General features: G+C 43.9%; 1 protein-coding gene across 1 annotated transcript; it reads right to left on the bottom strand.

The window, feature by feature from the left end:
* Positions 1-1,503: 1,503 nt before the first annotated feature.
* On the bottom strand, positions 1,504-9,071 carry LOC121443943 (zinc finger protein with KRAB and SCAN domains 3-like). Its single transcript, XM_041645702.1, is given in 4 exon segments — positions 1,504-3,043; positions 3,045-3,892; positions 5,773-5,929; positions 8,431-9,071. Coding segments are annotated over 4 exon segments (1,506 nt in total). The 5' UTR covers positions 8,848-9,071; the 3' UTR covers positions 1,504-2,959.
* Between the last annotated feature and the right edge of the window lie 6,039 nt (positions 9,072-15,110).

The following is a 15,110-nucleotide window of genomic DNA, read 5'->3' as shown; positions in this document are numbered from 1 at the left end:
GTCGCTAGAACCCTGGGTAAGCCAGTTCTAATAGCTGGTGGAGGCCTTGTATCCTGTCCTTGTGCCTCCTTCCTCTGTTCACCAGCTGCAATAATTTCCCCAATCTTTTCAAATCTTTTTATCATTGTCTCTCTTAAATCCTGAATCTCCTGACCTGTATATATTTCCAGTGATTTCACTGAGGTATCAATTTTTTGGTCCCCATTCTGCACCTGTGATTCCAAAGCTTTAATTTTTTCCTTCAAAGATAACATGTCCTCCTTAAACTTTTCTTGTATATCATGTAGATTCCCATCTTGGAGGTACATTCTGTCTGTTACCTTATCAAAACTTTGTGATAAAGTCTGAACGTCAAATTCAACAGCCTGAACCCTTTCAGGTAACTTTCTAATACCCTTGGATATGGAATCAATTTTGTCTGTCATAGTATCCACTTGTTCAGATAACCTCTGATTTTCAATAATTTTAATCCTGTCAATTAGTTGTTCATTATTAGTTCATAAAGATTCTATCATTCTTAGGAGTGCCATATTCTTCTGTTCATTATTAGTACGTAAAGATTCAATCGTTCTTAGTAGTGCCATATTCTTCCTTAATGATAGAATATGGAAAAGAAAACTGAAGGCTAGTAACAAGCAAATTAAGGTATCCCCATAATCATATAAACCTTGTATGATGTAATTCATTGTATTAGTAAATATAAATTTACTAATCCATTGTATTAGTGAAAACAAAGCAGTAAAATTTGCGTTAGAAACAAAAACTGCAATATTACCTATTATCCAGCAGGTGGCGCTGTTGCAGAGTCGCGGTGAAAACATGGTCCTGTTTCAGTGCCTTAGTAGATGTTAAAAACTGGAAAATGCAAGTTTCTCAACAAAGTAAATGTAATTAAATCAATTCCTGAGACGGAACCAGAAACCCAGAATCCAGGGGTAGAGAAGAGCAATCTGGAAGCCGCTTATGCCTCCACGTGACAGAGTCACCCTGAGGGGTTGCAGCTTTCAGCAACCACGTGCTCTGGTTCGTGCCACTTAAGAGCTGTACTTGCAAGGGAGATTTAAAAATGACTCAGAAAAGAGCAAACCACGCGGCCAGAGACTACGCGGGCCTGTGGAGTTTAAATCCACGTGGGGAGTCCAAGGCCGCTGGCGGCTGAGGAAGGGGAGGGCTCCCGCCAAGCCGAACTAGAGCCCGCCAAGCCCGCGGCTGCCAAGCTGAACTTGTGCCCGCCAAGCCCGCAGCCGCCAAGCCGAACTTGGGGCCGCCAAGCCGAACTCGCGGCTGCGAGTGGGGAAATGAGAGGTTCTAAAACCAAACGTTGGGTGCCCCACGTTGGGCGCCAAAATGAAGGCGTAAGTCACAAACAATGCCACACCAATTCGGGGTTATGATTATTAGGGTGGTATTTATTTAAAGGGGAAAAAACTTACAGATCACTGTCCCAGGCAACAGCCCTCTTCGCAACCAGGAAAGGAGTCTAGTCGCAGGCGGAGCAGGAAGTGAAGAGAGAGAGAAGAGGGAAGTGGCCGCTTTTTTAAAGGGAGAGAAACCACGCCCCAGTGGGCTGGTACCTCAGCGGTGATAGGCTGGAGGAGTGGGAGGACCTCCCGCAACAAAAGGGGAAAGTGGAAGACAGCAGAACATCGGTATTGACCTCTGCTTCCTGTCTTCAGGCAGAGTGCGACCAGCTGTCTCGTGTTTCTGCTATCATGCCTACTTCACCATATTGTATCCGTTCAAAGCATGAACCCAAACAAGCCATTTCCTCCTTAAATTGTTTTTCTCAGGTTTTTTTTTTCACAGCCCTGAGAAAAGTAACACACATTGAGCAGTACAGAACGGACATCAACTGTATCATCATTCACAGTGCTGGCTAGTATTATGTCAGCTCAACACAAAATAGTCATTTGGGAAAAAGGCACCTCAACCTATAAAATGCTGCTACCAGTCTGGCCTGTAGTGCAAGCCTAGGGGGTATTTTCTTGATTGATGATTGCTGTCAGAGGCCCAGCTCACTGTGGGTGGTGCCACCACAGGGCTGGTGGTCCTGGGTACTAAAATGCATCAGGACGAGAATGCCATTAGGAGCAAGCCAGCAGGCAGCATTCTTCCATGACCTCTACTTCAGTGCGCCAGCCCTGATTTCCTTCAGTGATGGAGTGTAACAAATGATTCTAAGTTGAAATAAACTTCCAGCCACCACCCGAGGTTGCTTTTTGTCATGGTGTCTTTCACAGCAATGGAAATTCTAACTAGTTTGCCCTATGAAGATAGGATTGCTATTTATTTGCCTGAAAACATTCACTGTAAAGAGAGAAAAACTAAATGTTTCATGAGTGTGCACTAATGGAGTTTTACAGACAGGGAAGTCTCCCTGTGCCTTCAGAAGACACTGGTAGCATTCTTACTATACTCTTTATCCCCATGAAGATATATGGCATCACCAAGCCAAATTCTGTAACATTATGTACTTAGCATGAAAACTGTAGGACGGATTCAGAGTCTAGAACCTTAGCAAACACAAACATCCTGTGAGAGTTTCTTCAGAAATCTAGACATGGATTTTCAGAGATTTGACGGTCATTTCATCAGTCCCTGTAGTAAATATTCACTAACACAAGGCGCAACAGGAGGGCTAGGACCTCAGAAATCTGACCAAAACATCAAAGAGTCATGTTGACAAGCAAATGGTACAAAGAGTCTGCCCCCCAAATCTGGAACCATCCATCCAGGAAAAAAATGTGCTAGCTAAGGGCGACTGTTCTGGAAGACCTTGTAGATCCACAGATTGGGAACAAGAGACTCCAGTGCCCCCTCATCCAGAGAATGCTCCCATATCTCCTTATTAGCAGGTCTTATTCTAATTACTTTTAGAACAGAAAAGATAATTCACCTCAGCCAGATTATACCATCTAACACTAGCTGGTGTGTATGGGCAACATCCTCCCTTCTGCAGTCAGCAAGGGCTCCAGAGAGCCTTCAGCTCGCTGACAAGCAAGTACCAACTCTGGCAGGGATGGTACAGGTCACTGTGCTGCAATCTTTTTCCCCACGTGGCTTCTCTGATGTTGAACAAGGTATGAAGTTCGGGTAAAGCCTTTTCCACATGTGTTACACTGGTAGGGCTTCTCGCCAGTGTGGATTTTTTTATGTTCGATAAGACTTCGATTCTGAATGAAGCTTCTCTCACACTCATTGCACTGGTGAATCACGGGAGTTTCAGTACCATCCCGCTGGCTTTCCACCTTATTCTGACCTCTCCAAACCTCTCCAGGCAAAGACTTGGGAGCAGTTTTATCCCCGTGGATCCTCTGGTGTCTCAGGAGATGTGAGCTACGCCTAAAGGCTTTGCCACACAAGTTGCACTGGAACGGCTTCTCCCCGGTGTGGATTTTGTGATGCTCAAGGAGGCTGCAGCTCTGGGTGAAGGTCTTCCCACAGTTATCACACTCGTAGGGCTTTTCCCCGGTGTGGGTTCGCTGGTGCTTGATGAGGTTTGAGCTGTGACTGAAGACCTTGCCACATTCTTCACACTCATATGGCTTCTCACCAGTGTGAACCCGCTGATGAATGACAAGGGCGGAGCTCCCAATGAAGGTCTTCCCACAGTCTTCGCACTCATAGGGCTTCTCTCCAGTGTGGATTCTCTTGTGTTTGGTCAGGCCTGAACTTTGAGCAAAACTCTTCCCACATTCATGGCAATAGTGTCGCCTGTTCTTTGCGGCGTTCGTCTGTGTTGCCTGTAACTTGCCTTCCTGTTCACTGGCTTCTGCACCTGCAGGAATCTGAACAGTGTCTCCTGCCAGGACGCTCACTGGCTGCTCGGGCTTTTGTTCTGTGTACTCCTCAACTGGAGGCAAGCCCGTGGTTTCAGTCTTCATTTCCACACCTGAAACACAATTGTCAGGAAGTGTTTACTAAGGCTGCAAGGGAGAAAGCTCTGAGAAAAACAGCAAGGAGGCAAACGTTATAGAGCTCTCTGAATGCCAAGGACAAATATTTAAAGTAAATATTTAATAGTTAATTTATTTTTAATAAATAAGGTAGTATGTTATTAATTATTTATTAACATGTTGATTAATTTTAAAATTTAATATAATCTAGAGTATATCAATTAAACTTTTTTATGTTTAAATTTAATATTTCAATGCAAAAATAATGGTGGGAATAAAGGGAACAACAGGAGTGCTGGGGAGGAAAGAAACCTGATAGGAACTGGGATTCAATGGAAAAACAGGAAGTGGGGGAAGGTGGGGAGGACCAAGACCATGAAACCCAATGAAGAACCAATCAGCATAAAAATTCCTAAAAACCATTTAATAAAACATGAAAAGCGTCATTTTCTGTACTTTATAAATCCTTTCCAGTGTCCTGGACAGTAGGTTCTAAAACTATTTCTCTGTATTCCCCTCCTCTCTAGACAGGCTTTAGGCTCAGGATCCACAGGTGAGGGCATGGACCCTAAGAAGAGTGAGGCTGAGCTATACACTAATAGTAAATAGACCTCAGATACACACCTAAGGTACTAAAGGTGGGACAAAAGCAACATCAGCAGCAAGTGAAAATATTTCTGAAACACGCTCTAATAAACTAAGAAAGTAAGGACTCCAAAAAGTCAATCAGTGGTCGGTGATACGCATTTTCACCTCTGATCAAATAATCACTGACAAGGGGTTTTCTAAGGTGGAGACACCATCAAAGAACTCCATGCCTTGCAAAGTTCAGTAGGTTGTATTTACAGCAGTTCTACTATTGCTGGGTGTGGTGGTCTGAATGAGAACAGCTTCCATAGGCTCAAATGGTTTGAATACTTGGTACCCAGTTGATGGAACTGTCTGGGAAGGATTAGGATTAGGAGGTGTAGTCTTATTGGAGGAGGTGTGTCACTGGGGTGGACTTTGAAGTTTCAAATGCCTATACCTTCCCAGGTAGCTCTCTCTGCCTCACGCTTATGAATCAAAATGCAAGCTCTCAGCTACAATGCCAGTGCCATGCCTGCATGCCTGCATGCCTGCTGCCATACCCCCCACCATAACGGCCATGAACTCTAACCCTTTGAAATTGTAAGCAAGCCCCAATAAGCTCTTTCTTCTATAAGTTGCCTTGATTGTGGTGTCTTCTCACAACAACAGAAAAGTAACTAAGACGCGGGGATACTCTGACTTTACAAATTGTACTTTGTTTTCTTTGTAGCACTCTTAAATATCCAAAATAACACTATTGACTTTTTTGTTATCTTGTACCACTAGAATATAAATCTATCAGAGCAAAAATTCAGTTTTATTGATGGTTCTATTCCCAGTACCAAACAACAATGCGATGGTAGAGAGGCCTCTAAAGATACATATACCTACATACCTACATACATATATACAACATATACACACCAAACTGAGATCAGTATCCTGCTAAAACTAGATTAATTGCTTCTAAATATCAATTTTAATTGTATCTAAGATTCACGGGATTGGTTAGGAAAGCTTTCTTTTTAATTTTCCTTTTTCAGTCTTAGAAATAATTGGTGGTGGGCATAGAAAGTAATTGTCAAATAGACCCATCTTTTAGGTGACCATTAAAGGAAAGTAAATGAAGTCTTTATAATAATTTACACAGTGTAGGACTGGGAATGTGGTACCTCAGTGATAGCATGTTCACTTAGCATGTATAAGGCACTGAGTTGGATCCCTCCCATCACACACACACACACACACACACACACACACATACACACACACACACACACACACACACACACTCACATTCTCTCACCTCTTGCTTGTAAGGGTGAACAGTCTGAAGATTCCTGAGATGAATGCTTGAGCGGACTCTTCCTTGGCTGGGAGTAGCTACTTTGTGAGTTCTGGGAAGGCTTCAACAATGCCCCCGTGCAGCAGAGACGTTCTCGACTCCATTCGCCATTTGGGACCTAAAAGTCATTCATTTATTTTTATTTATTCAACCAAACTTTCCCATCACACTCTGTGTGAGGACTTTCTCTTACCACGCACTGATTCTAAGAGCTTCGTGAATATTAACTCACTGAAATACAGACAGCCCTGTGAACTATTGGGAGCAGAGCAAGAAGGTCCTTGCACCCACAGATCTCCAGAGAATCCAGAAATGTTAAGCATACAGGATCGTCTTTCCAAAGGGAAAGATAAAAAACCTGTTCTTCCAACCAGAAAGCTGAGAACTGGAAGTGATTAATGTCCTGGTGATCTGTATTAACTGTTGGGTCAGGCCATAGCAAACTCTTACAACCAAGACTGAAGGGGGCTAGTAATCTAAATGACCCTTATAGCCAGAGGGTCCCCCAAATTCCCACAATGACTAATATCCCAAATGATCTCTATGGTATCTGCATGACTGAGACCAGACCAGACCCTTAGGCTGTTAAGATAGTGCAGGTCGCCTATCTCTAGAACCCATTCTCTTTTTTTTTTTTTTTTTTTTTTTCATTTTCGAGACAGGGTTTCTCTGTAGCTTTTGGTTCCTGTCCTAGCACTAGCTCTTGTAGTCCAGGCTGGCCTCGAACTCACAGAGATCCGCCTGCCTCTGCCTCCCGAGTGCTAGGATTAAAGGCATGAGCCACCACTGCCCGGCTTAGAACCCATTCTCTTGGAAGACATGACAAGTACCCTGAGTTGAGTCTCAATGTAATTAGGCTTCCTTGTGCACTGAGAATTGTATCACACCAGCAAATTTTTCTAAACTATTCCGGGCTCTAATACACTGGGAATAAACAGCCTGCTATTAGACTCCCCAAAGTCTGATCCAGGTTGAGGAAATCAATTTGCATCAGGGTTTTATTCTTATCTCTTCATGGAGTTCACTTTCCTGTATGACAGCTGCAGGGACCCTCCCCATTCAGTGAAATATGGGATTGTTTGGAATTTTGTAGCTGAAACTGAGGCCCAGATTAAGCAGCTTGTCCATGTCATCGAGCTCCTAAGTAGCAATGCGACAATGGGAGCTAAGGCAGAACAGCCACAGAGCTTATGGATTAACCATCTTTTTTTGCTCCCTTGCTCTGTCTCTCTACCCTTATGAAGCTGATGGGAAAATCTATAGAAGTATTAATATCTGAATTGTCTGAAAAATAAACATAGTAATTTCCACTGAACAGGGGTTTTAAGAAACAAATTTGATTACAGTATGTGAAACCAACTAAGACAGAACGTAATAGGTGGTGGATCCTCATTAAAGTTTAGTTTCCTTGCAGTCACGTATAGTAAAATGATGCTCAGAATTTCTTACATCTTTTACTAAGTCTTGAACTGACTGTCCACTGTTACAGAGCTCAGGACAGCAGCTCTAAGGCCAGAATCTTGGTCTCCTGATCACTAGTTAGAAGGTTCTAATCACATGTCCTCTGATGCAAGGACACTGGAGGTTGAAGAAAGGAAATCTCCTAAAAGAGGCCAAAATGTATTTACATGTGTAGATTAGTGCTGCCCCAACCTTATCAACAGATGTTTTTCTACACAGTTGGCAGCAGTTAACACAGAGACTCAGAACTGTCAAAGGCTGAGAATAAATGGCTATTGAGTGCTTATCCTTAAATAGCACATGTACAACAACCTCTACCTCTCATGGCTCAGGGAACCTCATGAAAGACAGGGCAGAAAGAACCTGGGATGGGGAAGAGTATTGCAAAATGCTACTTTCTGGAAAAGACATGGCTACTGACTCAGGAGCTCACTGTAGCTGTGTGAACAAGATCAGACAACATCATCAGTCAACATTCCAGCGAGTGCTACTAACTGGACTTAGCAGGTTACAAAGAGGAGGCTTATATAAAGGGGGGGGGAAATATAATGGAGACACATAGTTAATGTGTACAGACTTATTCCTCCCCCCCCCCCCCCCACACACACACACCGGCATTGTTTTTAAGGCCAGAAGATGGAAGTTAAAACCAGGCCATTTTCAACGAGAGGATCAAACAAGGGGTCCATGAATTTGGACAGGAAAAAAACTTTCTAGATTCTAGGAAAACTGTGAAATGTCCCTCCATTGTCAATAAGAACAACAAAGCAAGGTGGCTAAGGACGACAGCACTGAAGATGCTGTCACATGTGACAAGCCAAGAAAACACGTATCAAGTCATTTGTACCCACTGTCACTGTGCTCAAGCCTGTCCTCGGGTCTTACTCAGCACACCGGTTATGAGTTCACATCTAACCTCTCACCACTCTGCTCGACACAGTCTACCCAAGCTGCGCTAGCTTTGAGTTCTCCCCAATCCTTGTACTTTCCTTTGTGCTTTTAACTATTCTGAGGGGTCCAGGCCACCTCGCTGTTGCCTCAGGTTCCCAGTTCAGACTGAGACTTCGCTGGCTCTAAGCAATGCCTCCCTTGGATCTTGCTCGAGGTTTCTGGAAGGCACAGGGCATAGGTCTCAGACCCTAAACCCGTTCCTTCTACCTGTGGAGGCGTCTCGTCCAGCTGCCTCTCCAAGTACTCCAACAGCGCCACCACCTCCTCCCCGCTGTCGGGGTGCTGCTCGCGCACCCAGGCCTGCAGTTCCCCTGGCAGGATGGTCAGGAACTGCTCCAGCACCAGCAGCTCCAGAATCTGCTCTTTGCTGTGCATATCTGGCCGCAGCCACTGTCTGCAGAGCTCTCGGAGCCGGCTCAGCGCCTGCCGGGGTCCAGCAGCCTCTGGGTAGCGGAAAGCGCGGAAGCGCTGGCGGGAGCGGTCGGATGCAGGGAAGCTCAGCCAACTGGCCTCCTCTGCCAAGGAGGAGACCTCTTCCTGTTCCACGTTCACTACCAGAAGCCCACCCCCCTCTTCTGCCGATGGAGCGATTAGGGCTGCGCTCGCCTGCGGCTCTCTAGCCATTCTGCGCCAAGCCTTGGCTCACGCAAGCTGCAAGCTGCGGATCCTCAGAGAATCCTCTGAAGATGGGAACTCAGGATAAACCTGTCTCCTCCTCTAGTTCCCTGGGACACACGGAGGCACAGCTGCACGGATATCTCCGACAAGCCTTGCCTTTGCGGAATCCTCCTTTGCACTCCAACCTAACCCCACAACAAATATTCCCAATGAATGCCCCGGTCAAATAAACTACATCCAGACACTGGCTGGAGCACAGGAAACATTGTGGAAACCCAAGCCACTTCCTGGGCTCTCTAGGATGCTCTTCTCAGTGGTTCTATCCGAATTAACTCATTAGTGTCTCTATCAGTACCTCAACTCAAGGGAGGATTGTTGGGGGAAGGATTAGAGCCCGGGGTCATACTGGAGTGTATATTTAAGTCCAGGAAATAAGTTGCCGGGGAGCTTTGATTCTTTTCCGATCTAAAGCTTACCTTCATGGTTGTCACAATGCTGACATTAAAATTTAACTAGGAAGTAGACTTTGCAGAAAACAAAGTTGGGACCTGGTAGGAAATTTGGTACCTCTTAGAAACCATGAAAGAAGCAGGACACTCACTTGTCTGGAGAGTGTCCCACCCTCTTCCTGCCTCTCCCTTTCATGCCCCTCCGGGCCAAACTATCTGAGAGAAAATCATCCCGACCGTGACTCACGTCCCCACTGCCCACCATTTTGTGGACCGGTAAAGCGGTAAAGCGCCAGTGCAGCCGCTGCTATGACACCTCCCAAACCTGAGAAAGGCAAACTGTCGTCCATTAAAAGGAACCCAATACACAGGTCAGCCAGGAGCAATAAACTTTATTTCGACCCTGATTAGAACAAAACGACTGTTGTGATGGGGCAAGATGGTGCACAAGCTCCTCCATCCTAGATTCCTGCTGAGGCCGTTTCCAGGTTTAACTAGAATCTGATCTCCTTGGGGTATCTTATGGAAAACTACCCAACTCTCTGCTGGGAACCAAAGGTCAGGATGTCCTATCTAACATACCTAACCTTTGTTGAAATTGCTTGTTTGTGCGGAACTGCCTCCAGCTAACCCTTTATCTTAGTTGTCTGTGCAGAGTCCCCCTTAGGTTGGCTAACCTCTTATCTGAGCTTCTGTTAAAACTGCTGGCTTCAAATTGCTTACTCTGCAAAGTCCCCATTCAGCTGCCTGGGGGAAGCCTCAAGAGGTCTCTACCCTTTAAAACCTCACGTTCTGGACAGTACACCACACCTAGCTCCCATGAACACTTGGGTGTGGTACCAGCCAGCTGAATGAAGACTTCAATTGGCTATAGGCTGTGTCTGAGGGGCCAAGTCTGGTAAGCTTCCCATCACTGTAAAAAGATACAGCTGAGACAATGGGAAAAACTAGAGGGCAGTAATATTAAGCATTTATTGGCAATTTAACTATTAGAATGATCCTATCATTTTTATAAGATTTATTTTTATTTATGTGAGTCTGTCATATGTGTGTATGCCATACATGTGCTAATGTTTGTGAAAACCAGAAGAGGATATCAGGTCAGTCAGAGCTGCAGGCAGGTGTGACTCAAACTCAGGTCCTGTTGAAAGACCCGGAGAAATCCAGACCCCTCTAGCAGAAAGAATAGGGCCCAAAATCTAGCAGGGAGAGACGAACCAAAAATCTAGGTTAGCCGGTTTAGTGACTCCGTTCTAGGAATTAGCTAACCATAAAGTTAGATTATAATCTTGAGAATAGTCTTGAGAAATGGGGAGTTAGCCCCTTGTGATGATCACTGGTATTTTTGGAATTTACCAATGACGCCCTCCCTTTGGGCTGTAGTTTCTTCCCCTAAATACCCCCTGTTGTAACAAGAGCAGTGGGCTATGTTCCTGGCACCTGGCCGCCTGCACGGCTAGCTTTATAGGCAAAATAATTACACGGAAACTCTCTTCTTTTAAACACAGCTTGGCCCATTAGTTTCAAGCTCTTACTGGCTAACTCTCACATCTTGCTTTAACCCATTTCTAATAATGTGTGTAGCACCACGGGGTGACTTACTAGGGAAGATCTTAACCTGCTTCTGTGCAGGATGGGAGAATCATGGAGACTGCCTGACTAGGCTTCTTTCTCCCAGCATTCTGTTCTATCTACTCCGCCTACCTAATTTTCTGTCCTATTAAAGGGCCAAGGCAGTCTCTTTATTTAACCAATAAAATTAACACAAAACAGAAGACTCTCCCCCATCAACCCCCTCTCCCAGTTAATCGGGGTCGAACTCCTCTACCCCTTCGTGGGATATGAGTCTCGGCCCCAGTGCGCTGGTTCCTGTGCTGTCAATAAACCTCATGTGATTGCAGCAAGGATGATCTTTGGTGAGTTCCTGGGGAGTCGTGTTATCCCGAGATTTGAGTGAGAGTCTCCCCACTCCAGGGGTCTTTCACTGTCATGGTTAGGGTTACTTTTGCTGTGATAAACACCATGACCAAAAACTACATGGGGAGGAAAGGGGTTATTTGGCTTACAAATTCTAATTATAATCCATTGTGAAGTCAGGGCAGGAACTCAAGGCAAAAATGCAGAGAACTGAAGCAGAGTCCTTAAAGGAACACTGCTGAGTCCGTGGAAGAATGCTCCTTACTGGTTTGCTCTCCTGGTTCGTTTGGTTTGATTTCTTATACATCTCAGGACTACCTGCCCAGGGATGGCAGAGCCCACAGTGGTCCAGCTCTTTCACATCAATCATCTGCCAGGAAAATGCCACACAGACTTGTCTACAGGTCAGTATGATAGGGGCATTGTTTTCAACTTAGATTCCCTCTTCTTAGATGATGCTAGTTTTGTCAAATTGGCAAAAACCAACCAACAACGGTCCTCTGGGAGAAAAGCAAATGATCTTGACTACTGAGATATCTCTCCTGCCTCTCTATAATTTTTTAAATCATTTATTAGAACTTTATATTGAAATATCTGTATACATGTATGAGACAATATGATGTCTGAGGTTTGATGAAGCAAATACTTATCAAAAAAAGGAAGAAAGAAACAAATGACACAATCATGGTAATTGTTGAAGCTGGGTGAGAGGCATATGGGGATCCAATGTAATGTTCTGTATAGAGTTACAAAAATGTTTCCATGGTAATTTTTTAATTAAACAAAATCCTACCTTCCTTGATTAATGAATAGTTCAGTACAAAAACTATTAAGTAAGTCTAAAAGAGATGGGATAGGAGATAGCGGTTCATCCCAGAGTGAAGGTCCATTCTGGCTTAACCAGTTAATATTCATCTTGTCAGTTTGAGTAGATTCAGAAGAACCTAGGAGATCAATAATACACACACCTTCTAGATTGGCCACAAAAGCCACAACCCCACAAGCAGTACAATGTTTTTGATGGATTCCTTATATGATGATGTAATTTAGATGGAAGTAGAAACCAGGAGGCAAAGCCTAACTGGAGTAGGAAGGTCTTCGAGATTTTGTCTTTAGGGGCTGTGTCCTTTTCTTTGCTTCCTAGTTGGCCAACACATGTGAAGAGCCCCTGCTTCATGCTACTGCCACCATTCCTTCTCTGCCTCAGGGGACTGAAACCCACCTAAAACCATGAGCCAAAATAAGTCTTTCTTCCCAAGCTGTTTCTGTTGAGGATATTGTCAGAGTGTCACAAAATTAACTAATATACCAGTGCTGTTAGTTACTGTCTTATAGCTGTGGTAAACACCTGACAACAAGAAGCAGCTTAAGAAAAGTATATTTGGCCTCTCAGCTTGAGGGTGCAGTCCATTATGGAGGACCATGGCAGCAGAAACAGCAGGAAGCTACTTAGCCATGTCTATATCTTGGCATATCAATATCGGGAAGCAGGGAAAGATGAATTCTGATGTCCATCTGCCGTTCTTCTAGTTCTCTTTTATTTCATCTGGGATTCTAGCCTATGGGACAGTGCCACCCCTCAGCCTTTGTGGTCCTTTCTTCCTCAGCCAGTCCTTTCAGGAAAAGCCAGCACAACAGACACAACCAAGGGTACTCTGAATTAGTACCACCAGGTATTTATTTATTTGGGATAGGTATGTGTACACACACTTGAGCACATGTTTCCGAATGTGGAGGCCACAGAAAAATGTTTAAAAGCATTTAAGTTCTGTTGGTCCAGGGCTCACAAAGTAGGCTGGGCTAACTGGCCAATAAGCCTCGGGGATCCACCCATCTCCACCTCCTCGGCCCTGGAATTACAATAGCTTTTACATGAGTTCTAGAGATCAAACTCGAGTCCTCATCTTTCACAGCAAGCACTTTGCTGACTGGGTTGTGCTAGCACCACACACACACACACACACACACACACACACACACATGCACGCACACCACATACACACATCTTAATTTAATGAAGTTAATTACCACACCAGTCATAACATATAAGGACTGAGCCCAGTGAGAGAAGTGAAAAGAGATGTGGAAACTGATATAAACAAGATTAATTAACCAAACAAATACTAGAGATGTTAGTACCTTTTTACTCTCTTGGAAGTTATAAATATTGGAAAAACTCAAAATGTATCCTGTCGTATTAGATTGGGATTGAGATGTCAGTGTGAACCAAGGTCTCACTACCTGTAGTAACCTCCGGAAATAAACATAGGTATCCAGATGTGCTGGTTAGTTTTTTAGCTATTTGACACCAACTAGGATCATCTGGGAAGGGCGAAACTGAGTGGAGCAAGTGTCTCCATCAGAGTCTCTGTAAGGTAGACTGTGAAGGCATTTTCTTCATTGATTCTTGATGTGGGGAGGCCTGTATCACTAGCGCCAGTGCCGTCTCTGAGGAGGTGGCCCTGGGTTGTATAAAAATGCAAGCCAAGTGAGTCATGAGGAGTGAACCAACAAGCAGTATTCCTCCATGATCTCTGCTTCAGTTTCTGCCTCCAGGTTCCTGGCTTTACTTCTCAGGTTACTTTTGTTCATGGCGTTTTATCACAGGAAAAGAAAGCAAACTAAGACACCAGATACACAGAACATATACACATGAGTATGCACACGTGCACACACACACACACAACACACAACACACGAAACAGGAGTCTTTCAGAGACAAAAACTAGTATATCCAGAACTGAGCAGTGTTCATATATCTCAGTCTTTTTGATTACTATAACTAAATACTATAAACTGAATGGCTTATAAACAACAGAAATTTATTTCTCATGGTTCTGGAATATGAGAAGCTACAGGAGCTTTTCATTCTCAACTGAAGGTATCATCTAGCTAGAGAAAGGGCAAGGCAGCTCTCTGAGACATCTTTTTAACAGCACTGACTCCAAACATGAAGGCTAAGCCCTGACGCTAATAATTTCCAAAGACCCCACTTCCTAACACCAACACACTGGTAATAAGGTTTCAACATATGAATTTGAAAGAACAAACATGCAAGCCATTTATGGAGATTTGGCAGACAATATAGATTAAAGATATTATATACAACCCACAGTCATTAAATGAATTCTTGATTGTTTCCTATTTTTACAATTATTATTGTTTCATGTGCATGGGTGTTTTGCCTACATATATGTCTGTGTACCAAATGCATACCTTGTGCCTGAGAGGCCAAAAGAGGGCATCAGATTCCCTGGAACTGGAATTAGACTATTGTGAACTGCCACATGAGAGCTGGGAACTGAACTCAGGTCATCTGGAAGAGCAACCAGCGTGCTTATCCACTGAACATCTTTCCAGCCCGATTCTAGATCTTAAAATATGTTTTTATTTGAAGGATATTATTAGAACAGTATACCCTGTACCATTTCTATTCAATTTCATTTTATTTTATTGTTTAGGAGTCCTAGTATCAGAGCTGTGTGGTGACGTGTGCTTATAATCCAAACACTTTAGAGGTAGAGGTTGGAAGATCTGGAATTCAAAGTCAGCCTCAGCTACCTAGTGAGTCTGTAAGTCAGTCTAGGCTATGTGAAACTTTGTCTTAAATAAAAAAAAAATTAGCAAGAACAGAGGGCTGAGGAAACAGTTCAGTTTTTTTTTTTTTTTTTTTTTTTTTTTTTTTTTTTTTTTTGGTTTTTCGAGACAGGGTTTCTCTGTGGTTTTGGATCCTGTCCTGGAACTAGCTCTTGTAGACCAGGCTGGTCTCGAACTCACAGAAATCCACCTGCCTCTGCCTCCCGAGTGCTGGGATTAAAGGCGTGCGCCACCACCGCCTGGCAAACAGTTCAGTTGTTAAAAGTACTTGTTGCTCTTGCAGAGGATCTGAGTTCGGTTCCCAGT

Source organism: Microtus oregoni, unplaced genomic scaffold, assembly GCF_018167655.1.
Source record: "Microtus oregoni isolate MIOR12 unplaced genomic scaffold, Mior012 000115F_ref0000277, whole genome shotgun sequence".
Taxonomy (NCBI): Eukaryota; Metazoa; Chordata; class Mammalia; order Rodentia; family Cricetidae; genus Microtus; species Microtus oregoni.
The sequence above is the reverse complement of the archived record's forward strand: the minus strand, read 5'-3'. Positions and strand labels throughout refer to the sequence as shown.